Source organism: Gadus macrocephalus, chromosome 10, assembly GCF_031168955.1.
Source record: "Gadus macrocephalus chromosome 10, ASM3116895v1".
Taxonomy (NCBI): Eukaryota; Metazoa; Chordata; class Actinopteri; order Gadiformes; family Gadidae; genus Gadus; species Gadus macrocephalus.
This window is the reverse complement of record NC_082391.1, coordinates 11,025,108-11,052,039: the sequence shown is the minus strand read 5'-3', so window position 1 is coordinate 11,052,039 and position 26,932 is coordinate 11,025,108. Positions and strand designations below refer to the sequence as shown.

The following is a 26,932-nucleotide window of genomic DNA, read 5'->3' as shown; positions in this document are numbered from 1 at the left end:
TAAGAATTAAACATATTTCCTGAACTAGGATTCTTAGGACTTTTAGTATGTTGTTCTGGACACCTCATAGAAATGATCAATACTGAAAAATATAGATATTTTACAATTAGTTCTATTTTTGGCTCCAAATGAGTTACTTTGTCTGGACTATGAAGGATGACTGCCAGTAGACTGAGGACATTGTGAATTGCACTCAGAGCCTTTTGGTCGAGGGAGTAGAAGCTGCTATCCACTGTGTGCTGAAGTAGGTGTAGTGAAGAAGGGTGAGTTACCTTGAGGAACCATGAGGTTTCGGATCCCGTCTTCATCCATGTCCATCCGCTGCATTTCTTCTGCCGCAGTCCGACACCTTCAGCTAGAGGACTTCTTCTGGAGGTTCTCTAGATGCTGCTGGAGGTTCTCTAGATAAGGTCTCCTGGAGTTCATAGGGTTGCAGGCTGGTGTTATAAGGCCTATAGTGGGAATTCTTGGAGGATTATTAAATCAAACAAAGCCTTGGTCCATTATATTGTATTCATATCACAAATTTATATGTAAGGGATAATGTATAGAAGGCCGTTCATTATCGGGAAAAATAAGCCCAAACAGGGCGAACCGGAGAGCGAAGCGAAGGTGGTGTCTTGCTTTGCCTTGAAGGGGCTTATTTTAATGACAGGTGAATACCATACATTATCCCGCTTATTACATGGCTATTTGACAAAACTAAAAAATAACTTCACACAGTGTGTCTTCTTACAATTTATTTGTTACCCAGCATTCGTAGTGATTATCAGCAGAGAATTAGTCAGCCAAAGGTGTTGATGTTGCTAAGCAACTGAGTACGCTGGTGTTGATAAGTTATCAGACTACTTGCGGAGTAATAGGAAAGACGGCAAAAAATTCACTTTCCTTGACAGCGGTCATTATATGCTTAGGAACGGTGAATTATCCAAAAATAATTCACCGCCGGGAGTTGTGAAGGCCCATGCAAGTGAACGGAGCGTTCCACAGCATTGAGAAGAGCCGTGTAATAAATGCATTCAATCTTTGGATCAAGTCGATTTTAGGGAATAAAAGAAAGTTATATTTATTCATATTGAAATTATTTTACTATATTATATAGTATAGTAAAAAATATTTTATCCAAAACAACCAAATAAAAGTTACTATGATATTTTATTAGAACCAAAACATAGTACCCCCATTAATACTTACGTTTTGACGTTGTCAAAGGATTCTATATAATGTAAGGGTACTCACCCTGGAGGCTAAAGGTAGAGACGGACCACACACTCATCACCCCACGGACCGAACAGCTACGATACCCCATCCAAACCCACGGCTTTGAAGACCATCAGTTCCCTAAAGCAAGGGCGTCGAAACTGCTACTATTTCACAATAAGTCTCAAGTCAGCCCCCTTAAGTCCTGAGTTAAGGATTATAGAGGTCATTAGCAGACACTAGGGATCCTTTTTGCAGACAAAGCATCACATGGTCATACATTGTTTAATTGGCTGACTCGTTAATTCCCTCACTCTCCACCTCATGCTGGTGTGTGGTGAGCGTTCTGGTGCAGAATGGCTGATGTACACCACCCAAGTGGGTGCTACACATTGGTTGTGGTGATTGAAAATTTCTACATAAATTGAGTCTTTCTTCTTCATACAGCAAGAGAGATAGTATGTGAGATATGTGCCATTCGAAAAGGGTTCTACTTTCCATCCACTCCCGCTCTAGGGCATGTCTTACCTGTGGCCGCGTCACAGCCCAGTTCGGCAGTTCACTCTGCAATTACATTACAATGACAAACAGAAACAAAACAAGGTCTGTAAAATGAAATGAACATAATTTGGGTTCTACACAGCGCAGCAGTGTGAAGATGACCCTAACCCTCACTGCGTTCGAGGCGCTTGGATGAGTTTGAGGCGCTGGGATGAGTCTAGTTATACTAAGTTAACAGTCTAGTTACACAGGCCTCTTCCTCTCAGGGTTCCTCACACTCTGCTCATCCATGCCGCAGCTTTCTGTTTCTGTTCCTGTTTCTGTTCTTACTCAGCAGATACGGGTCCTCGCTTCTCAAGGGTTCATACTGGGAGACTGGGGATGAACACGGTACAAAGGAAGAGGGAAGTGTGTGTGCGTGTGGTGGAGTTTGGTGTGTGTGTTTGGTGTTCATGTTCAATGTGTCTCAGTCGAAAAGCAGCCTGGGTAGGAGATTACAATCGGTCACCGTGGAAACAGACGGGGGTGGGGTGACGTCCAGGGCCCCAACATGGCTACCCTCTGTCAGGGGCTGACGGGCAGTAAGATGGAGGGCTGGATGGAGGCTGAGGGGGCGCACCCCCAGCCAGCCTTCATTTACACCACCAACGCACACATCCGCACAAACACAAACGCACACAAACACACGCACAAATACGCACGGACGCAAGCAGGCACACACACGCACACAAACACACGCGCATCCCACCCAGCCACCTCCTACCAGTGCGCTGTCCACCCAGGCTCCAGCAACCTGAGAGGGGCTGGATGACTGAAAAACAGAGCATCCACTCCGGGCCCCGGGGTTTTGGGCCCCAGCTCCTTCGCAGCAATTTTTGCATGTCTTGTAATAAACTAGATAAAGGAGATAGCACAATATAACTCAGTTCATGAACAGATTCCACTGATCCTGATGAGGGAGGATTCTACTCCTGTATTCATGATCAGCTGCTGAGCCCCACATGAATCCCTCTGAGACCAGGACATGAATCCCTCTGAGACCAGGACATGAATCCCTCTGAGACCAGGACATGAATCCCTCTGAGATCAGGAAATGAATCCCTCTGAGACCAGGACATGATTCCTCTGAGACCAGGACATGAATCCCTCCGAGATCAGGACATGAATCCCTCTGAGACCAGGACATGAATCCCTCTGAGACCAGTACATGAATCCCTCTGAGACCAGGACATGAATCCCTCTGAGACCAGGACATGAATCCCTCTGAGACAGGACATGAATCCCTCCGAGACCAGGACATGAACGTTGGCCGGTCGCCGGTCTACGCCAAAACTCGGACGGAAAGGATTAAAATAAAAATAAAATATCTTTAAAATGTAAAACGATAAAAGATAAATATCGATAGATAACATATTCAATATTATGACTTGGTGCTCGTGTGACCGGGGACGAGAGCAATATAATAATGTTAAAGGAGACATATTATGGTGTTTTCCCAACAAGTAAACATAGTATTTGAGTTCCAGAAAACATGTTTTTGAAGCTGTTGGCTGGAAATAGTTTTTAGGAAAAGAAAACTCACCTACCGCTCTTCCCTCCGTGTCAGTCCCTTCAGAATGCTCTGTTTCTGGTGTCTGTAGCTTTAATGCAAATGAGCTGCTGCCTATTGACCAATGTTCTGTCAGACTGAACCACAGCATGCGGCATTGCGGAATCCTGGAGCTCTATATCTATATAATATACTATAATATAATAATAACAATATTATGTATGGGTATTTATATAGTATTATATTGAATATCACGGCCAAAAGCTATGTGCGCCTCGGATGATATTATGAATCATAAAGACTGCATCTGACGTCTCGGGTACTTCCACAACAAGTAAAGACTCGTAGTGGGGGATATCTCGGCCATGGTTGAGAAGAATTGGGGGAAAGGAACTTTTGCCTTGATTCTCTGAAGTCCATCAACGGCAACATGGAGGAGAAAGGGATTGTACTCCAGCATCGGCGGCAGTTCAGCTCCCGGAGTACACCGCCGGAGCTGCCGGACTGCCGCCAAAACTTAGACGGCGGCCAGATTGCCGCCGGCGAGGGTAGCTCGGCGGCATTCCGGCAGAGAAAGGGATTGCACTCCCAGAGCTGAGCTGCTGGCGCTGGAGGGGACGGCGGTGCAGGCACTCCTCGACCTGGCCCCAGAGGACCAACGGGACCTCCAAGCCCTGATCCCGTTGGAGAGGCGTTTTGGGCAGCGGGCGGTCGTGAACCACAGCCGGGAGCCGCCACCGCCGGGAGGGAGAACGGTTGGGGGCCTACGCAGCGGACATTCTGTTGTACGCCCGGCATGGCTACCCCAACTTCCCTGCTGCGGCTAGGCATGAGTTAGCCCTTCATGCCTTCTTTCAGGGACTTGCCCCCCCATGGCTGTGGCAGCACGTCCGCCTCAACATGCCCCCGACCCTCGATGTGGCTCTCGACTTGGCGGAACAGGCAGAGCGGGAGCTGTCTGACCAACCCGGCCTGCAGCCGTCCACAGAGGATGATTGCGAGGACCAATCTGGTACGGCCAAGAACTGCTGCCGCCACTGTGGTGCACGGGTGGACGCGGCTGGGGCAGCCCTCTCCCGTGGCACAACGACAGTGGTTTCCCAGACCAGGCAGGACAAGGACCGGGTCCGGAAACCCAGGCCACTGGATCTCGAGCCGGAACAGTGTCGGCGGGTCAAGGACTGCGGGCGGACTGGACAGGATGGGTTCCGTGGGTTCGGCAGAGGAGGGCCTATTCCGCCTGCTGCGGGAGACGGGCGTGACAGACTGCGGCGCAATTGGACAGCCACCGGCAGGGGCCGAGGCAGCGGCCCCTGCCCTGCCGGACTGTGTGATGGGCGTTGGGGTTGTCGGGACGTCTGACCCCTAAGGTGGAGGCTGTGTGGCGACCACAGGTGTAGGCGCATATTCAGTTGCGCCAAGGATTCTGGGGGGTTCATGGGGCATGGAACTGCATAATTAGCTGAACCTGGGCTCCCGTCTCATCCTTCCCGTGCTGCTCGCTACAGTATGTCCTAGGGATGGGCGTGAGGAATCGATTACTCAAGTACTCCTCGTTACGAATGAACTCGGTTGGTGGACAGGCAAACTCGAGTTTGCATATACACACACAGACAAGTTTTTTGAAGCAAATGTATACATTTTCTGTGAGGCACCACTGGCGCGTGCCGTGCACAAAGCAAATGAAATGTATCAAATTTCTGTGCGGCGCGTGCCGTGTGTGCACAACGCCAGAATTCAAAAAGAGCAAAGCGCAGCGAATTATTGAAATACTTTACAGAAATAGGAGATCATAAGGTGAAATGTCAAATATGCCAAGCGAAATTTAGCTACCAGAGTAATACAAGTACTATACGGCAACATATGCTCCTGAAACACAACGGTGAGTTCGGGAAAGCAGACCCGCAGCAACTAAGTGTGTCGGTTATTTTCACCGCCGCAAGACGCAGCTGTAATCCCGGCCGTGTATAGAAGATCACAGCGCTGAGTATTTTTTTAGTTCATTTGCTGCCGTTTTATTTGCAGCTTTAAATTATTTGCAATGGTTAGGCTACTTGTTTCGTTATTTTTTTTTAAAACCGTTACAGGCCTTGGAAAATGTGTTTTGAACGTTTGCCAAAATAAATAATGAATACTCTGATAACTCTTGACTGTTGATCGAGAATAAGCATTACATGTTTGGTTGGTATTAATATTGCCGTTCATCATTAGGCCAATTCCTGCAGCAGATGCGTTGCATTCTAAAAATAGATTAGTTTTAAACGAGTATTCGATTGATCCTCAAGGAATTCATTCGATCACTCGAGTTTGGAATTTACTACTCGTGCCCATCCAGAGCTGCCAACTCTCCCGTTTTTCCCGGGTTTCTCCCGTTTTCTGATCCATCTCCCGCCGCCCTCCTGTTTTGTCATTTCTCCCGGTTAACTCCCGTATTTCACGATGTCCAAACTTATTTTATTTATAATAAAATCAAAATGTGTGTCGAATGTTCTAAAGTTGCCAGATCATGTATCAAACGCAAGCATGAGAGGCAACGCAAGCGTCAGCCAATCAAATGCATTTGCAGCAAATACGACAGCACAGGCTGTAGCCAATCAGATCACGTCTATGGTCACTTCTCAAGAGCGCAGAGCTAAAAAAAAAAAACATGGCGGAGCAAACTCCGTAAATGGTCGTATAAAAATGGCAGAAGCGGGTGTACCATCGAAGAAGATTAAATATATGTGTACTTTTAAGTCGGAATGGACCAAAGAGTATGATTCAATATCAAATAGTCACCTGGACAATAGTCACGCTTTTTGTAAAGCGTGTCGGGTTGATTTTAATATAGGGCACGGCGGTAAAAATGACGTCCGTCAACATTTAAAGTCCCTGAAACATGTCCGTGCTGCCGGGGCACAAAAGGGCTCTGTCATCCATGCTCCCCACCACCGGCCCCGCCCCCCGCCGCCGAAATCTCCCGGATTTTGCTAGTCAAATGTTGGCAGGTATGTGCCCATCCCTAGTATGTCCCCTTCAATATCAAGTATCCAATGTGTGATATCTATCGGTGGTGCTTGTGGCGCTGTGTCAAATAAAGGCTGTTGTTCTGTTACCGTAATGAAGTTCCCTTTGTGTTACGTCAATTCATGTGACCTGCCACTAGGCGGTAGTGGCCCCTTTAAGAAGTTCAGTATTATGCCGCTTTTCCACCGCACATCTAGCTCGACTCGACACGACACGACTCGACACGACTCGACACGGTAGCAGCGCGGGTCCTTTTCCACCGCAAATAGTACCTCCGGGACGTGGGCGGGGTCGGCTGCGCGAAAGGGCCGTGACGTATTTTTGTACGCGACGCAAACAACACCTACGTAACCCACACATGGACAGAACCCACATAACAACAATGGAGAACATCGATGCGATGGTATTCGTGTTCGTATTATTAGCTGGCATGTTGAAGAAGTGGAATATGTTGGCTGCGGCGCTGCTATGGCTGTTACCAGCATGGTTGCCATGTCGCTCTCGTGACTTCGTCACACTCTGGCCAATCAGTGGCCGGCCGTCTGCCGACGTCACCTTTTAGCATCGGCTCAGCCGCTTGGAACCTAGAGCGAGGCGGTACTAGAAAAAGCAGCCACTTCAGGTACCAGATACCATGTTTTCGCGGTGGAAACGCAAAAAAGGCGAGCTGAGTCGAGTCGAGTCGAGTCGTGTCGAGCTGGTACCATGCAGTGGAAAAGCGGCATAAGTCACGTTGGAAAGGACGTTGAGGACGCACAAGGCAGAGTTCCGCTAGGTTTGACTTAACACCAACAGCAATATCTGCTCACATCGTATGCCATACGTAGCATCGACGGTATGTAATTTGAATATTATAATCCTATGTATGATTGTATGTATTGTGTGATTTTATGATTGTTATTCGTTATTTGTCGTTTTAAAATTTGTTTGTTTGACGACAAATGGCGACAAAGGTTCATTATTTGGTAACCCTTCCTTTTACAGTCCCCTAATTACTAGGTATTTACCCGGTACATACATGGTAAATCATAGTGTATTACTGGGTAATTGCCACTGGTAATAAGAAGGTAAATACAGAGGTAGTTACCCGGTAAATACATGGTAAATCATAGTGTATTACTGGGTAATTACCACTGGTAATAAGAAGGTAAATACAGAGGAATTATCCGGTAAATTATAGTGTATTACTGTGTAATTACCACTGGTAATAAGAAGGTAAATACAGAGGAATTACAGCTGAAGTACTAAGTAAAACCTCCACTATTACCCATCAACTCAACTAAGTAGCGTGTAGTTGCAACTGATTTAGGTTGGTAATAACTCCGATATTGTGTACTTCCTAGGAAATTAGGCAACCAATTCTTATAAAGACCTATTATCCAAGGTTTATGTTGGCAACAGCCCAAATTTAATGATGTACTATCTAGAAATTAGCATAGTGCTTTCCAATAAAATACTATTTCTTAGTTATTATTCATAGCTACACCCATTTAGAAAGGGTTTATTCGATTTACCACTATGGAATTACTTACCTGGTAACAACCCTCTGCAGGAAGTTTTCCTCTAGTGTCATGGTACATCTTCTTAAATACTGGGTACAAAGCCGTTTGTTTCCATGGTATTACAAGGTTCTTACCATATAATTTATAATAGATTCCATTATCGATGCAGTCAACACAAACATGTACCATGTACGTTCTGCGACGTTACCAAGTAAAACACGACAACTTACCCAGCAATTAAGCTGAAACTGTACTGTAAAAGGAAGCCTCGTTTGTTTCCATGGTATTACCAGGTTCTTACCATATAATTTGTAATACATTATTCCCTTTTCCATGCAGTCAACACAAACTTGTACCATGTACGTTCTGTGACGTTACCAAGTAAAACACGACAATTTACCCAGTAATTAAGCTGAAACTGTACTGTAAAAGGAAGCCTCGTTTGTTTCCATGGTATTACCAGGTTCTTACCATATAATTTGTAATACATTATTCCCTTTTCCATGCAGTCAACACAAACTTGTACCATGTACGTTCTGTGACGTTACCAAGTAAAACACGACAATTTACCCAGTAATTAAGCTGAAACTGTACTGTAAAAGGAAGCCTCGTTTGTTTCCATGGTATTACCAGGTTCTTACCATATAATTTGAAATACATTATTCCCTTTCCATGCAGTCAACACAAACTTGTACCATGTACGTTCTGCAACGTTACCAAGTAAAACACGACAATTTACCCAGCAATTAAGCTGAAACTGTACTGTAAAAGGAAGCCTTGTTTATTTCCATGGTATTACCAGGTTCTTACCACATAATTTGTAATACATTATTCCCTTTTCCATGCAGTCAACACAAACTTGTACCATGTACGTTCTGCGACGTTACCAAGTAAAACATGACAATTTACCCAGTAAGTAAGCTGAAACTGTACTGTAAAAGGAAGCCTAGTTTGTTTCCATGGTATTACCAGGCTCTTGCCATGTAAGTTGTAACTGGTTATTCCCTTTTCCATGCAATCAACACAAACCATATATGTTCTGGAACATCGTTCACCAGTAGTTAAGCACTTTAATTGTTGTTATAAAACCCCAAACCACTGTTGATGAAAGGCATATTAGAATTAAACAAAATCAAAGGCTTATCTTTCAAACAATGCATATCTCACAAACAGGCACTGAACACTGAAGAAATCGGACAAAAAAAAGCCGTCCACATCAACTCAATTTAAATGTTACTGATGGTGTTTTCATAAAACACATGACATTGTTATGGCAAGTGACCACAAGGAAGACTGCTTCAACCTCTTCAATTTGAATAAGCGGTGAATGCCATGCAGCAATCTGCCTATGGGAGCATCTTTGTGGTCATTCGCAAACCAATGAGTCCACTCGATGAATGAGAGATGACTCTTTAGTGTCTTCTCTGTGAGGTATCCCTGCAGTCTCCACATCTGGGATTTGAAGGCTGACCAAGACCTGACCAGGTACCTCCAAATCTCCCCTTCCATACTGTAATAAAGAATCAGAAGACAAGAAAATAAACATTAGGACTGTCAATTAATGAACATTTCTAGAACATGTAGAACTCAAAGATTATTTTTGTTTATTAGTTAAAAAAGGATGCTGATCCTCTGGCCATTGTGTTTGGTCATATTGAAAAGAGAAAAAGGCATAGCCATAAATACAGTTAATAGGACGGGAGGGGACAGGCTGTTAGCTCCGATTAGCACTTTAGCATCGAGCTAGCGGAGCTTGTCATTCAAATAACTCGGACATGTTGTTTAAAACCTATAACACCCAATTTATTAAAATATCCGGATTTAATCGGGCTCTCTCCCATAAGTACAGTTAATAGGACTGGAAGAGACAGGCTCTGTTAGCCCCGGTTAGCGCGATGCTAAAGAGCAGCTCTACCGGAGCATGCCACCTCAACAGGTGCAAGTTAGCCTCCGGTTTGATATTCGCCGGATATTCGGTTTACCACCCAATCGGATTCATCAACATAAGTGCAATACATTACGGGCTTAGTATGTTGAGGACGGTTTAGGACGGCGTATCGTGAAAATCACAAACACATGTTGTCGCCATCGATGTCTGTGCAACAACGTCATTTACGTTCTGGCTGCTACCTGTTTTAGGGACCGTCAACAAGTTACACAAACCGACTGGTGGCAGAGACGTTACCATGGAATTGTTTCTGGAAATAAATCATATAAAATAACATAAAAATCACTAAAAAAATACATTTTGTCACCTGATTGTAGTAGTAGTTGCCAATGGTGGGCTGCTACTTACTGCAGGTAACTTTGCTAATATATTGCATTATTGTTAAACGGGATGCAATTAATAATTTCAAATATAGTTTAGTCGATTTTTGTCGAATATTAAACTATTAACTGCATTATGATTAACTATATTTCAATATATTTGTGTGATTAATTTCCTGTCTGAAACAATTCCATGGTAACGTCTCTGCCACCAGTCGGTGAGTGTAACTTGTTGACGGTCCCTAAAACAGGTAGCAGCCAGAACGTAAATGACGTTGTTGCACAGACATCGATGGCGACAACATGTGTTTGTGATTTTCGCGATACGCCGTCCTAAACCGTCCTCAACATACTAAGCCCGTAATGTATTGCACTTATGTTGATGAATCCGATTGGGTGGTAAACCGAATATCCGGCGAATATCAAACTGGAGGCTAACTTGCACCTGTTGAGGTGGCATGCTCCGGTAGAGCTGCTCTTTAGCATTGCGCTAACCGGGGCTAACAGAGCCTGTCTCTTCCCGTCCTATTAACTGTACTTATGGGAGAGAGCCCGATTAAATCCGGATATTTTAATAAATTGGGTGTTATAGGTTTTAAACAACATGTCCGAGTTATTTGAATGACAGAAGCTCCGCTAGCTCGATGCTAAAGTGCTAATCGGAGCTAACAGCCTGTCCCCTCCCGTCCTATTAACTGTATTTATGGCTATGCCTTTTTCTCTTTTCAATATGACCAAACACAATGGCCAGAGGATCAGCATCCTTTTTTGTAACTAATAAAAAAAAAAAATCTTTGAGTTCTACATGTTCTAGAAATGTTCATTAATTGACAGTCCTAATGTTTATTTTCTTGTCTTCTGATTCTTTATTACAGTATGGAAGGGGAGATTTGGAGGTACCTGGTCAGGTCTTGTTCAGCCTTCAAATCCCAGATGTGGAGACTGCAGGGATACCTCACAGAGAAGACACTAAAGAGTCATCTCTCATTCATCGAGTGGACTCATTGGTTTGCGAATGACCACAAAGATGCTCCCATAGGCAGATTGCTGCATGGCATTCACCGCTTATTCAAATTGAAGAGGTTGAAGCAGTCTTCCATGTGGTCACTTGCCATAACAATGTCATGTGTTTTATGAAAACACCCTCAGTAACATTTAAATTGAGTTGATGTGGACGGCTCTTTTTTTTGTCCGATTTCTTCAGTGTTCAGTGCCTGTTTGTGAGATATGCATTGTTTGAAAGATAAGCCTTTGATTTTGTTTAATTCTAATATGCCTTTCATCAACAGTGGTTTGGGGTTTTATAACAACAATTAAAGTGCTTAACTACTGGTGAACGATGTTGCAGAACATATATGGTTTGTGTTGATTGCATGGAAAAGGGAATAACCAGTTACAACTTATATGGTAAGAGCCTGGTAATACCATGGAAACAAACTAGGCTTCCTTTTACAGTACAGTTTCAGCTTACTTACTGGGTAAATTGTCGTGTTTTACTTGGTAACGTCGCAGAATGTACATGGTACAAGTTTGTGTTGACTGCATGGAAAAGGGAATAATGTATTACAAATTATATGGTAAGAACCTGGTAATACCATGGAAATAAACAAGGCTTCCTTTTACAGTACAGTTTCAGCTTAATTACTGGGTAAATTGTCGTGTTTTACTTGGTAACGTCGCAGAACGTACATGGTACAAGTTTGTGTTGACTGCATGGAAAAGGGAATAATGTATTACAAATTATATGGTAAGAACCTGGTAATACCATGGAAACAAACGAGGCTTCCTTTTACAGTACAGTTTCAGCTTAATTACTGGGTAAATTGTCGTGTTTTACTTGGTAACGTCGCAGAACGTACATGGTACAAGTTTGTGTTGACTGCATGGAAAAGGGAATAATGTATTACAAATTATATGGTAAGAACCTGGTAATACCATGGAAACAAACGAGGCTTCCTTTTACAGTACAGTTTCAGCTTAATTACTGGGTAAATTGTCGTGTTTTACTTGGTAACGTCACAGAACGTACATGGTACAAGTTTGTGTTGACTGCATGGAAAAGGGAATAATGTATTACAAATTATATGGTAAGAACCTGGTAATACCATGGAAACAAACGAGGCTTCCTTTTACAGTACAGTTTCAGCTTAATTACTGGGTAAATTGTCGTGTTTTACTTGGTAACGTCACAGAACGTACATGGTACAAGTTTGTGTTGACTGCATGGAAAAGGGAATAATGTATTACAAATTATATGGTAAGAACCTGGTAATACCATGGAAACAAACGAGGCTTCCTTTTACAGTACAGTTTCAGCATAATTACTGGGTAAGTTGTCGTGTTTTACTTGGTAACGTCGCAGAACGTACATGGTACATGTTTGTGTTGACTGCATGGATAATGGAATCTTATAAATTATATGGTAAGAACCTGGTAATACCATGGAAACAAACGGCTTTGTACCCAGTATTTAAGAAGATGTACCATGACACTAGAGGAAAACTGTTCCTGCAGAGGGTTGTTACCAGGTAAGTAATTCCATAGTGGTAAATCGAATAAACCCTTTCTAAATGGGTGTAGCTATGAATAATAACTAAGAAATAGTATTTTATTGGAAAGCACTATGCTAATTTCTAGATAGTGCTTCATTAAATTTGGGCTGTTACCAACATAAACCTTGGATAATAGGTGTTTATAAGAATTGGTTGCCTAATTTCCTAGGAAGTACACAATATCGGAGTTATTACCAACCTAAAACAGTTACAACTACACGCTACTTAGTTGAGTGGATGGGTAATAGTGGAGGTTTTACTTAGTACTTCAGCTGTAATTCCTCTGTATTTACCTTCTTATTACCAGTGGTAATTACACAGTAATACACTATAATTTACTGGATAATTCCTCTGTATTTACCTTCTTATTACCAGTGGTAATTACCCAGTAATACACTATGATTTACCATGTATTTACCGGGTAACTACCTCTGTATTTACCTTCTTATTACCAGTGGCAATTACCCAGTAATACACTATGATTTACCATGTATGTACCGGGTAAATACCTAGTAATTAGGGGACTGTAAAAGGAAGGGTTACCCATTATGGTGAGTGACAGTTTAAAAGTATAACCTTTGATAAATGGTTTATTACATAATACATGTTTAGAAATAAGTGTGTTAAAAGGATCTAAATATAAGTAATTTAATTAATGACAAGTGTGTTTACAGTGTGTTTAAATCATACCTACATTGAATATTATCTGATTATTCTTTCTGATTATTCTCAGTTTCACCCTTTTCTAATCATTAAACCTGTGGAGAACTGACAACTCTCTTCAGAGTTGTGATGAACAGAAGGTGTTTAGCGTAAAGCCAAGATATACTCCACACATATCAAGGGCAGCACAGCTATTATGCCTCTGAAAGGAGATCAATAAAGATTTGTTTTGACACAGGCCGACTCGTGGGTCTTTGTTCACTGTTCCAAATCGATGGAGACTTCTGAACCTTTTTTCCAACTTTTGATGGAGTGGTTAAGTGGTCCAGCCATGCGACACCCAGAACGACCAGTCAAGTGGAACCAGCCGTGAGGTGGAGTCATCTTCCTGATGATGGGATGGTTGTGGAACCCAAGGGAAGGCGCTCCTGCGATGTTAGAACCCCTCCCCTTCCCCACAGGTCGACACATATTCACAGTTTAAAAGACCTAATATCACAAAATGTTTGCTATTTTCTGTTGATGAATATTGGGATGGGTTTTTCTTGGGGATTGTTGATTATCGACTATAAAGCACTGCTAAAGATGACCACATCTCTAACAGGTGATTGTTGTCTGCAAGGCTAAGGCTTCAAACTGTTGTGAACTTCCGTCTATTGCTTCAGTTCATAGAGCCGATGCTCTCATCCAGAGTGACTTGAACCAACAAGGCTTGAGCCAAATCAGCCCATATGAGGCTAATGTTGAGATAATGGACGAAATATCACCTGATTCTATTGACATTAGTATTGATATCCGCTGCTAATGAAAATAAAAGATGAATGAAAAGGTTTCCCCCACACAGTCAACCCTGGTTTGTTATGGTTGTGTTACACACAATATCTGATCTGAGGAAGTCATCGTAGGCTTGAATAATGAATCCTTTATGTTAACGATGAAGCAACATGTTTTGTTACATAAATATTCCTAATGTGTAATCACCCAAATCATTGCATATAAATTTCACAGATGGCACATTCTACAGATATCCCTCAGGCAATGAATAATCACAGTGCAATCACAGAACACAAGTGATCAGAAGAGGCAGGCGAGTGACAGTATAGTCAACTAACAATCGCTAGGTTAACCCATTCCCGGTATACAACACAAGACAGATCCAGACATCAGCAGGTACATCCGGACAATCCCCTAGCAACATCCTAACATCCCTTGATGATAGACACATCCATCCCTATATCAAACACATTTACTCTCTACTTTTCACAAATGCAGCTGTTTAACGATTGACATCCAATGTCGTTCCATGCTCCGCCAGGGCATCCAATTGTTTCGCCTTGGAAGTACCAGACACAGTCCTGCCCGCCACCGAAGTTGTTGGGCTGGTCCGTCCCCCAATACCTGAAGCAGAGGATCCAAAGCAAAAAAAGTATTTCGTCTAACACTTTACATCTAGTCATCAAGGCACACATGAGGCTGAGAATGCTACTAAACATGGTCAAATAAATCGGCTTAGCATATAAGTGTGGTCCTGTATTCCCAACACACAAATTAAGCAGAACTATTTTACAATTCAAAAACAGACGAGCTTGACGGTTCAATTGATGCGGGCCGCTACAGGGAGCCATCGGGTGGGGTTTGTCCAGGGCACAGTGGGGGCACTGGGATCGCTTCTGCTCACTTCCAGAGTAGATCAGACCCCAACAGTTTTGCATTTTTATTATTTTTTTTACTTTTATGATAGAGTGAGATAGAGAGGAAGGTATAGGAGATAAAGGGGAGGACATGCAGCAAAGGACTATGGGCAGGAATCCGACCCGGTTCGCTGTGATCAGTACTAAGCCATAATGGGCTTAGAATTCCATGGCCTACTTGCCATAACCAATCGCTAACGTTTGGCCGGGAATCACGTTGCGCGCAGGCTGTAAACTAACCAAACACCGTGCGTGAAGATGTCAGTCAACGAGAGCTTAGTTTAACTTCAGTTTAACTTCATTTTCCTCAGCCACTCCCTCTGTTTGCTGATTGGACCCACAAAGTTTGGACGGAGAAAACCCACTAACATACCACAGACCCAGAAGTAGTACTGAAGGGAAATTACAATTGAGTGTAAGTACTTAGGCGGGCAGAGCCAGGCTATAGGTTTGAAACACTCTCCCACGTCCTCAACCATGGATGAGGTGCCCGGATGAGGTTCCTGGATGAGGTGCCCGTGAGTATGGCATCTGAAACCCCCACCTGCTCCCCGGGTGCTGCACTGCGGCTGCCCACTGCTCCAGGTGTGCCAATGTGCCCCAATGTGTGTGGACCTCTGACAAGGTCACTCCTCTGTGTTTGTATATGCAAGTGTGTATGTGTTCACCTGCTCACGGATGGGTCAAAAGCAGAGAAAGAATTCCCCCAAAAAGGGACAATAAAAGTTAACTTAATGGTACGCGCTCTACCAATTGAGCCCCCCTGGTGCCCCCAGACTCCAACAGCCTCAACGATGGGATAGACGACTAGCAGGGAGGGAGATGACCCAAGGTTAACTCACGTTGTGGTGGGGATGGTTCCGTCCACCCAGGTCCAAACCCGTTGGATTTCCCTCAAACCCATCCAGCTCGGCGTCGCTTTCGGGAGCTGTGTGTTGACAAATGTCTTCAAAGATATTTTTGTGGGAAGAAATTAGAAAGAGTGTAAGAGCTTGGTTGAATTATACTTCCACTTTCTCATTTTCATCTTGATTCAGGATTCTGGGACATCAGGTGATAAATAGATGACTTCATGAAGATGATGACGAGGCAGGCGAGCCCACTGATTTCACACAATGATTTTCGAGTTGGGTTAGTGGCTAGGAGATTATAATAATCACATGAAGCTTTCAAATACAATCTGCATTAGTAGGTGTAGCTTATTTAGCTGTAACAAATGACTTGCCCCTATTACTGCTATTCACCGGCTGGCTGAATTTTTTTTATTTTGACGAGTTGTTTTTGCAATAAATGAAGAAAAGAAGAAATAACACGCGAACAGACAGCACACTAACGAGGCAACAGGGCGAGGTGTGCACCAGAGAGGAGAGTCTCCCAGTGCATCCACAGGAGTCCCTGGTGCACTGGTCATACTGGTGCTCCCGTGGTCGCTGTTAGCAGACGCTTTTATCCAAAGTGACTTGTAATAATAAGTACATTTCTCAGCAGAAGGAGGACAAAATATGGTTGTCGTTACAGTAAGGATGTTCATATAAGCAAGTGCAAAGCACTAAAAATCGCTAGGATAACCCATTCCCCGTATACAACTACGATAGCTAGGATAAGATGCTACACAGTGCTAATTACTGAAACATTTGGTTGACGGCACCGATTGTAAACTATATGAGACAGATCATATTGGAAGGTCTTTCCCCCTCGCCCAACAGGAGCCCCTTTAGATGTTAGGAGTAGTGCGCCCCGGTTGGTTCCTCCTCACCTGCTCCTCTCTGCTGTTGATGATCACCAGGTCAGCCTGTTGGCTCTTGCAGTACTGGCGGCTGTCCTCCCAGGTCCTCTTAGTAGTATAGACTCTGTAACAACTGCACTGGAACTTAATCCATCCCGGAGGACACTTCCGGGCTGCAAATAGATACAGGGTTATAAAAACAACCATTAAGGGCTCCCTGTTTGACCAGCAGGCGTGATGTTGATGAGGCATCATGAGCCATGCCACGAACTCCCCTCTAGTGGAATCACACGGGTGTCCACCAGATGTACGTAGGATAGACCAGACTACCAGCGGTCTCTGTCCATCAACACCACGCCCGCTGGGAAAATAGGGGAACTATAGAGAAAGAGAAACTTGATAGCACACATTTATCAGTAAAATTGTCTAAAGGATACCAAGTTATACCAAGAGGTACTATCAGTTTTATTTTACCTATAGCAATGTAGTGTAGTGGCTGTTTATGTATATATATATATATATATATATATATATATATATATATATATATATATATATATATATTAGTGCTGTTAAGTGATTAAAGTAATTAATCGCATTAATGTCATAGTTAACTCACGATTAATCGCGAGCAATCGCGATTAATCACAAATGTTTTTTCTATGCTAAATATCCCTTGATTTCTTTGTCCCATTAATTGTTCTCATTTTAATGCTTTTATCAACATGGAGAAGTGCATCGGCTTGCCTTGTGCAAATGTTTTTTTATTGATAACAACATTGGCATATACTGATCAAAACGATGTATCAAGACGATACAAAAAAAAAGCCTATAGTGCAATTAAACGATGAACATACAAACATACTGCCTTGAACATAGCAGTCAGGCTACTGCTTCTTTGTTTTGAGCCAAAGAAAAAAAAAAAAAGTATTGTGTTAATCGCGCGATATTTATATATATATATATATATATATATATATATATATATTAGGGTTTTAACAAAAAATTTAATTTGATTGTGACAGAAACTTTAGGTCAGCCAGCTTGGCATCTCGGAATCTACAAAGATGTAGATATTGATCTATATTACCTCCTAAATATGTTGTTATTCTTTGCTGCTACCACAAAGATAAACAAATGATATGTCAATAATAGTAATAATATGTATATACCGTGTATAAGTAACAAAAACAACTCCACTTACATTCAACTGTATCACTCAGGGTTTTGACCTCCTTCTTGAGTTTGGAACTTGAGTCCTGTAGCTGGTCTCTCTCTTTGGTAAGGGTGCTTAACCGGCCCTGTAGCTGGTCTTTCTCTTTGGTAAGGGTGCTAGCCTGGCCCTGTAGCTGGTCTCTCTCTTTGGTAAGGGTGCTAAACCGGCCCTGTAGCTGGTCACTCTCTTTGGTAAGGGTGCTAGCCTGTCCCTGTAACTGGTCTCTCTCTTTGGCAAGGGTGCTAGCCTGTCCCTGTAGCTGTTCTCTCTCTTTGGTAAGGGTGCTAGCCTGGCCCTGAAGCTGGTCTCTCTCTTTGGTAAGGGTGCTAGCCTGGACCTGTAGAAGGTCTCTCTCTTTGGTAAGGGTGCTAGCCTGGCCCTGTAGCTGGTCTCTCTCTTTGGTAAGGGTGCTAAACCGGCCCTGTAGCTGGTCTCTCTCTTTGGTAAGGGTGCTAGCCTGTCCCTGTAATTGGTCTCTCTCTATAGTAAGGGTGCCAAATTGGCCCTGTAGCTGGTCTCTCTCTTTGGTAAGGGTGCTAGCCTGTCCCTGTAGCTGGTCTCTCTCTTTGGTAAGGGTGCTAGCCTGGCCCTGAAGCTGGTCGCTCTCTTTGGTAAGGGTGCTAAACCGGCCCTGTAGATGGTCTCTCTCTTTGGTAAGGGTGCTAGCCTGTCCCTGTAACTGGTCTCTCTCTTTAGTGAGGGTGCTAAACCGGCCATGCAGCTGGTCTCTCTCTTTAGTAAGGGTGCTAAACCGGCCCTGTAGCTGGTCTCTCTCTTTGGTAAGGGTGCTACTTTGTTCCTGCAGCTGGCCTCTCTCTTTAGTAAGGGTGCTAAACCGGCCCTGTAGCAGGTCTCTCTCTATAGTAAGGGTGCCAAATCTGCCCTGTAGCTGGTCTCTCTCTTTAGTAAGGGTGCTAAACCGGCCTTGCAGCTGGTCTCTCTCTTTAGTAAGGATGCCAAACTGGACTTGTAGCTGGTCTCTCTCTGAGGTAAGGGTGCTAGCCTGTCCCTGTAGCTGGTCTCTCTCTTGGGTCAAAGCGTGGTAACTTTGTTGAAGACTGGCTCTCTCGGCAGCCAGAGTCTGGTATCTATCGTGCAGACCCGTGCTGTTCCTCGTCAGGTTCCTGTATCTCTCCTGTAGTTGGTGAAGCCTCTGGACCACACCACCTCGATCTGAGAGCAGAATGAATAGTGTCTTTATTACTATTTACTATTTATTATTATCATACAATATTATTATCGGTCCTTTAATAGTCCTGACAGTAATACGGGTCTTTGGTTTGTCAGCTATGTGCCGGTTTACTTTAATGTTTTATTTTATTTTATACGCACAAGCATTGAAGGGTCACATTCTGCCATTTTCTAATACATTTACATTTAGCAGAGGCTTTTATTCAAAGCAACTAACAATAAGTACATTCGGACAACATCAAGCTGCTGCAACGCTCCAACAAGCGAACCACATGTTGGAACATTGAAGTCATTATTCAGAATCCGACCGGAGAAGTCCTAGACCGATGACCTGAATGCTTCTATTTTCTGTGATGTTTTTACAGTTTATGTTGCCAGCCTTGATTCTTTTCCCAGTGTATGAATCGGTATTCTCTGATTACAAGAAGGCTGAGCGGGACAGACTTAAAGATGATGCATGCTTTAATGGTCCACAGTGCATGCCTGACCCCTAAATGTGGTCACATCTTTAACGGTTTTGTAATTTGATTATTAGATGATTTAATAAACCATTGGTGTGTATATTGGAATTAATTGGAGATAAATATCGACATAAGGTCAAGTGAGACTGGAAGCCAAGCTATTTATATTTTTTACTGTTAAGAACAAATAGAAGTTCTATATAAAAATGTCTAAATGCAAAGGCATTTATTTCGTTTTAACTGTGACCCCACAGTGAGATATCGTACCGAACAGTTTCACCCCTAGTGGCCATCTATTACATAAAGAAATACGGCACTAGGGGGCGATGTGGTGGGTCCTGAGTTTTATTGATGTTATAAATGACTTTATAATCCCAGTGTGGTTATCGATGACCTGACTAGATATCGCCTGAGCTGCGCTGTTCAGTGGACGTGTGCCTATCCACCGCCATCTTGCCGTGGTGTAACCAGCCTGCGTTGGAGTCATTTTGACTGGAAAAGGACCTCTTTCCCGTTGGAAGTACATTCATGCAGGTGGGTGGTTACCCCGCAGCAAGATGACGGCATTGTTGACGCATGCTTAGAAGCCGAATGTGATATCTAGTAAGTATATATATCTACGATCGATGACCAAGACCTGCTCTACATGTTCCAGGAGCACCAGACATCATGCAGACATTACTCACAGTAAAACTGAGTTACGTTTCCAGCCAGGGATGAGGCACACAGCAGCAGCAGCCCAGCGGTCAGACACCTGGAGGGCCGGCACCCTTCCTTCACCCCCCCTGGAACAGAGCGGCCCGGAGGTAGCTTGTTAGCCTAGCATGGCATCACGGTTTGGGGCGAGGTGGAGGAAAGGGTTGGGGTGAGCTAGGTTGGGTGGAGGATATGGTGAGTTGGGGTGGGTGGAGGAGGATGAGTGATTTGGGAAGGGTGGAGGAGAGGTTGGGTGAGTTGGGGAAGTCGAAAGAGGGGTAGGTGGAGGTGGGGGAGATGGAGGAGAGGGTGAATTGGGGACGGTGGAGGAGGATAGGTGAGTTTGGGAGGCCGGTGGAGGAAAGGGTGGGTTGGGGTGGGTGGGGGAGGATGAGTTGGAGGAGAGGGTGAGTGGGGGAGGATGGAGTAGGTCGAGTTGGAGAAGGTGAGTTGGAATGGGGGGAGGAGAGGGTGTGCTGGGGAGGATGGAGGAGGGGCTAAGGTGAGCTGGCATTGGGATGGGTGGAGGAAGGTGAGGTGGAGGAGAGGATGACTGGGGGAGGAGGGGGGGTTGGAGGAAACGGTGAGTTGGGGTGGGTGGAGGAGGGGTTTTAGTGAGGTGGAGGAGGGGTTTGGGTGAGGTGGGGTAGGGGTTCGGATGGGTGTAGGAGGGGTTAGGTTGAGGTGGAGGAGGGGTTTCGGTGGGTGGAGGAGGGGTTTCGGTGCGATGGTGTAGAACTCAACCAAACATTCCTTTCTGATGCATGTACCCTGAAACATCCAAGTGAATTATATTTTCAAATCAAATATTTAATTATATATAGCTGTTCGTAACTGTGAGAAGGTGAAATCCTCCCCCTTCTCACTGTCTCGCATTGGAGCTATTGTTATTATTATATTGTGTGTTTGTGTATATATATATTAGATTGGGCTGGTGGAAGTTAGTCTTCCGTCCCGGTAGGGGGCAGTATAGTTATAGTAAAATAGCTTTAGGTGAAGAATGTTCCCCCCCCCCCTACTAATGGTCTGGCCCATACGGCCTTGATTGGGCCAATTGGCGTTTCCCTATTTAAGGGCTGCTCATTTGGTGTTAGAGAGGCTGAAGGTGGTGCTGGCTTGACGTGAGGCCAGTACGAAAGGTTATGATATCCTATGTTATGTATCTTAGTTTTGTTTGCTGACCGATGCAGTCATTTCCTTTTCGTTTGGAACGTTGCTATATTTTTGTGTGAATGTTTTGGAGACATTAAAACTTCACTTTTTTCTTAGTCCTCTGTCCGTTGCCCTCATTTTTGCCCACACTCGGAATTCCCAGTTGGCCGTATCCCAGATACGTGGGGCGACCACGCCGGTCCCTCACATTTGGTGGCAGTGGTGGGATCTTTTTTTCGACGCCATCAGAGAAACTGGAGAGACGAGGGGGAAGACGGGGACTCGGTGGACAGCTAGGACGAGGACGAATCTGGTGGCGAATGGAGCAGAGGCTGTCCCGAGGGGGTCTACTGGAGATGGAGGATGCGGCCATGGTGAGGACCAGGCATCCAGCGGAGGCCCGCTTGAGGGGTCTGACCTTGCCGCGGTGCGTAGGCTCTTGGAGCGGGAGGCCTTCACCTGCACCAGATCCAGCACCAGATCCAGCACCAGCTCCGGCACATGCACCAGCACCTGCACCAGCACCTGCACCAGTAGCGCCCGTGACCTGGCCCAGGGCGGCCATTCCCAGGCTGGAAGAGGATAAGGACATTTGAGCAGTACCTCATGACATTTGTGAGGTTAGCAATGGCTTTGGCTGGCCAAGAGAGGATTGGGCCGTCTTTATAGTACCCTACCTCGCCGGCAAAGCACGCAGCGCCTACGTGGCGATGAACATGGGTCAGGCCACTGATCCCCTTGGTAAAGCGGCCTTTTCTGTGATTGTGTAACAGAGGCTGCTAAGGGGGAGACAGGGGTCGTGACCCCTTCGTTGTGGATCACCGCGCCTCACAGTGGCTGGGTAGCATGAAGGACTCGAATGCTCGCATCACCCGCTGGTTCTTGGCACTGCAGCCATTTCATTTCACGGTGCAGTACCGGGCGGGAAGGCAGAATACTGTGGCAGACTTTTTGTCTCGCCATCCTGTTGGCGAAACTCCAGAGGTGGTGGGAAATGTGAGAAGGTGAAATCCTCCCCCTTCTCACTGTCTCGCATTGGAGCTATTGTTATTATTATATTGTGTGTTTGTGTATATATATATTAGATTGGGCTGGTGGAAGTTAGTCTTCCGTCCCGGTAGGGGGCAGTATAGTTATAGTAAAATAGCTTTAGGTGAAGAATGTTCCCCCCCCCCCCTACTAATGGTCTGGCCCATACGGCCTTGATTGGGCCAATTGGCGTTTCCCTATTTAAGGGCTGCTCATTTGGTGTTAGAGAGGCTGAAGGTGGTGCTGGCTTGACGTGAGGCCAGTACGAAAGGTTATGATATCCTATGTTATGTATCTTAGTTTTGTTTGCTGACCGATGCAGTCATTTCCTTTTCGTTTGGAACGTTGCTATATTTTTGTGTGAATGTTTTGGAGACATTAAAACTTCACTTTTTTCTTAGTCCTCTGTCCGTTGCCCTCATTTTTGCCCACACTCGGAATTCCCAGTTGGCCGTATCCCAGATACGTGGGGCGACCACGCCGGTCCCTCACAGTAACTGACAAGATGCTGCAAAACAAAACACAGCATTAATTATTATTATTATTGTTATTATTGTCATGCTGCCCAGATACAGCCCACTACCGGACATTCAGCAGACTCCTGGTCATTAAGGATGATTGCAAGTAGACTGAGGACATTGGGAATCCCACTCAGAACCTTTTGGTCGAGGGAGAAGAAGCTCCTCTCCAGTGTGTGCAGCAGTAGGTGAAGTGTAGAAGGGTGAGTTACCATGAGGAACCATGAGGTTTCGGATCCCGTCTTTATCCATGTCCATCCGCTGCATTCCTTCTGCCGCAGTCCGACACCTTCAGCTAGAGGACTTCTTCTGGAGGTTCTCTAGATGCTGCTGGAGGTTCTGGAGGACTTGTCTGGAGGTTCTCTAGATGAGGTCTCCTGGAGGTCATAGGGTTGCAGGCTGGTGTTATAAGCCAGCAGCCAGACCAAGGGCAACCCTGCCTTAGCTGAATCTCTGAAGCTAAGCAGGTGTGGGCTTGGTTAGTACTGGATGGGAGACCAACTGGAAACACTGAGTTGCTGCTGGAAGTGGTGTCGGGTGATGGCGTTGGCACTCTTCCTTCTGGCCAGAAACATCAATCCCCGATGCCCCAGTGCAGTGACAGGGACACTGTTCTGTGGAAGGTGCCGTCCTTCGGAGGAGAGGTAAAACCTTGGCTAATTTAATCTGGCCCTGTATAATTGGCTGACTAATTAATTCCGTCACTCTCCTCCCCAAGATGGGGTGTGGTGAGCTTTCTGGCACCGATGGGCTGCCGTGCATCAACCAAGTCGGTGCTATACACTGGTGGTGGTTTGTGCGGCCACCCCCTTCACTGTAAGCACTTTGAGTTTCCAGAAAAAAAGCGCGAGAAATATTTAGATTTATAATATTTATTCTTACCAAAGAGAATAAATTCTATAAATTGAATTTATTATTAATATTATAAAGCCTATAGTTTTAATTCTTGGAGGATTATTAAATAAAACACAGCCTTGGTCCATTCTATTGTATTCATATCACACATTAATATATACATTCGATCTATGGATCAAATCGATTTAATTACAACCAAAACATAGTACCCCCGTTAATACTTACGGTGTGACGTTTTCAAAGGATTCTCTATAATGTAAGGGTACTCACTCTGGAGGCTGAAGGTAGAGACGGACCACACACTCATCTCCGTCCCCATGGACCGAACAACTACGACACCCCATCCAAACCCACGGCTTTGAAGACCATCAGTTCCCTAAAGCTAGGGCTTCAAAACTGCTTCCAGTTTCACAATAAGTCACAAGTCAGCCCCCTTAAGTCCTGAGTTAAGAATTATAGAGGTCATTAGCAGACACCAGGGATCCTTTTTGCAGACAAAGCATCACATGGTTATGCAGCAAAGAGATAGTATGTGAGGTATTTGTTATCGAAAGGGGTTAGACTTTCCATCTACTCCCGCTCTACGGCTTGTCTTACCTGTGGCCGCGTCACAGCCCAGTTCGGCAGTTCACTCTGCAATTACATTACAATGACACACAGAAACAAAACAAGGTCTGTAAAATGAAATGAACATAATTTGGGTTCTACACACATCCTCCACAGTCATGAATCGGGGATGCCAACATTCGCTACCAAGGATTTGGTGGGTTAGTGAAGACCCTAGGTTCATCTTGTTGAACTAGGCGGTTTAGACGCATTAAACAGAGACCCATGGATTGACCTTTATTATATTCCATACAAGTGTCAAGCAGCTCCCACAGCTGTATCTTAGCTCTGTCCAGTCCAGGTCCACCCTTCCAAAATGCCCTAGATAGAGAGCTTTCTCAAATAGCGGCCACAAACGTAAAGATGCTCAAGTTTGGATTGTGTGTTTACACGCCACTGGGCAAGCTGGCGGACTCAGAGACTGAGAGCGCAGTGTGCAGATGACCCTAACCCTCACTGCGTTCGAGGCGCTGGGATGATTCTGTATTCTGAATCCAGAGTGTAACATAGTCTATACCATGTTACACAGTCTAGTTACACTAAGATATAAAGTCTCGATATACTAGGTCACAAAGTCAAGTTATACTAAGCTACACAGTCTAGTTATACTAAGCTACGCATGGTCTAGTTATACCAAGTGAGCAGTCTATTTATACTAATTAACAGTCTAGTTAGACTAATCTACATATAGTCTAGTTATACTAAGTAAACAGTCTAGTTACACAGGCCTCTTCCTCTCAGGGTTTCTCACACTCTTCTCTTCCATGCTGCAGCTTTCTGAGCCTTTGCTGCTCAAGGGTTCCTACTGGGAGACTGGGGAGGAACACGGTTCAAAGGAAGAGGGAAGTGTGTGTGCGTGTGGTGGAGTTTGGTGTGTGTGTTTGGTGTTCATGTTCAATGTGTCTCAGTCGAAAAGCAGCCTGGGTAGGAGTATAGAATCCGTCACCGTGGAAACTGACGGGGGTGGGGTGACGTCAAGGGCCCGAACATGGCTACCCTCTGTCAGGGGCCGACTGGGCAGTAAGATGGAAGGCTGGTGGAGGCTGAGGGGGGGCTCCCCCAGCCACAAACACACACAAATACAAACGGACGCACGTAGGCACACACACCCACACTCACACAAACATATGCACACACACACACATCCGCATGCACACAGGCACACGCACGCACCCAGACAAAAAAAAAAACACACAGACACAAACACACGCAAATCCCACCGAGCTACACCAGCCACCAGTGCGCTGCTCCACCAGGCTCCAGCAAACTGAGAGGGGAGAGAGGTGCTGGATAACTGAACAACGGAGCATCCACTCCGCGCCTCCGCAGATCTTTGCCGATGTTGTCCTCCGATGTTAGAACCCCTCCCCTTCCCCGCAGGTCGGGGACTATTTTCTGTTGATAAATATTGGGATGGGTTTTTCTTGAGGATTATTGATTATGGGCTGTAAAGCACTGCTAAAGATGACCCCGATGCTGGACAGGTGATGGTTGTCTGCAAAGCTAAGGCTTTGAACTGTTGTGAACTTCAGTCTATTGCTTCAGTTCATAGAGCCGATTATCTCAGCTCGTGTAACTTAACAAGGCTTGAACCAATTCAGCTCATAGAATGTAGAATGTTGGTGTATTTTAGTGTCTTTCTGTGTTCACATTTCTTAGTCTAGAAACAGGCCAGTGCCTCTCCTACTGATACGAGGTGTTATTTCCAACATTTCGCTATATGTTATGGATGAACCAACCTGGGCCCAGTTTCCCGAAAGCATCGTTAGCCTAAGTGGATCGTGAAGTGCGTCGTACCAGCATCGTACAGTTTTCAAACAGTTTACCGAAAGCATCGTTGGTAACGAACTTCGTGAAAACGCTTGTAGCTAACGAGTGCTCCAGGGTACTCGTAGGACGCTAAGAGCATCGTTAGCCTAGATTGAACTCATTATTGCATGCGGGTGTCTTTATTCATAAAAAAATTAAAACATTCGGGAGTATGCAATAATACAAATTATTCTAAAAAGGTCAGAGAGAGACTCCGCGCTGTGACGAACGGGGGATTTTACCCCCTCGGTTTTACACAGGAAACTTGAGATAAGAAGGTGAAATCCCCGGGCGTGCCAAGCTGCGACCGAACCGGCTCAGCAGTGTAAAAAGACCTAGCCAGGGTTCGAGTTAGGTGGGAGCCAGTGGGAGCTGAGCTCCCATAGAGAGAGGTCCCATGAAAGCAGCAAACTCAAATATCTGTGGGGGTTTCTGAAAATACAGCAGCATAATATTGTAATTACAAATAACGCTATTGTGGCGACTCCTACCCCCCGGGGATTCTGGGTATTCATGTTGTTTGGGGAAAAGGGGTTTTATTGCCTTTGGATAACTTGTTCTGTTATTAGGTTAAGTGGGGTTAACGGGTTTGGTGTCTTTATTGTTTGTGTGTTAATTGTGTAGTGTGATCGGGACCATTAGTGAGAGTGCTGTGTGTGTTGGTCAGGTGTGCCGTGTTTTCTGTAATGTAGTGGTGTTAAATACAGGCAGCTCTCGTAGTCGTGCGGTGTATGGGGCACG

General features: G+C 44.8%; 1 protein-coding gene across 5 annotated transcripts in view; it reads right to left on the bottom strand.

Annotated features, from left to right (window-relative positions):
- Positions 1 to 25,010, bottom strand: part of LOC132466306 (C-type lectin domain family 4 member M-like) — a 31,890-nt gene extending 6,880 nt beyond the window's left edge. Inside the window, exons 1-7 of one of the 5 annotated variants that reach the window (XM_060063463.1) lie at positions 24,002 to 25,007; positions 23,134 to 23,298; positions 20,213 to 20,311; positions 17,863 to 19,047; positions 16,689 to 16,831; positions 15,775 to 15,878; positions 13,207 to 14,639 (exon numbers count right to left, since the gene is read on the bottom strand). In XM_060063463.1, coding sequence (XP_059919446.1) covers positions 14,495 to 14,639; positions 15,775 to 15,878; positions 16,689 to 16,831; positions 17,863 to 19,047; positions 20,213 to 20,311; positions 23,134 to 23,188 — 1,731 coding nt within the window. In that variant the 5' untranslated portion in view covers positions 23,189 to 23,298; positions 24,002 to 25,007 and the 3' untranslated portion in view covers positions 13,207 to 14,494. Of the gene's footprint in view, positions 1 to 272; positions 582 to 1,239; positions 1,308 to 13,206; positions 14,640 to 15,774; positions 15,879 to 16,688; positions 16,832 to 17,862; positions 19,048 to 20,212; positions 20,312 to 23,133; positions 23,299 to 24,001 lie in introns of those variants that run through there. The other 4 variants (XM_060063462.1, XM_060063461.1, XM_060063460.1 and 1 more) reach the window with 4 other exon arrangements.
- Between the last annotated feature and the right edge of the window lie 1,922 nt (positions 25,011 to 26,932).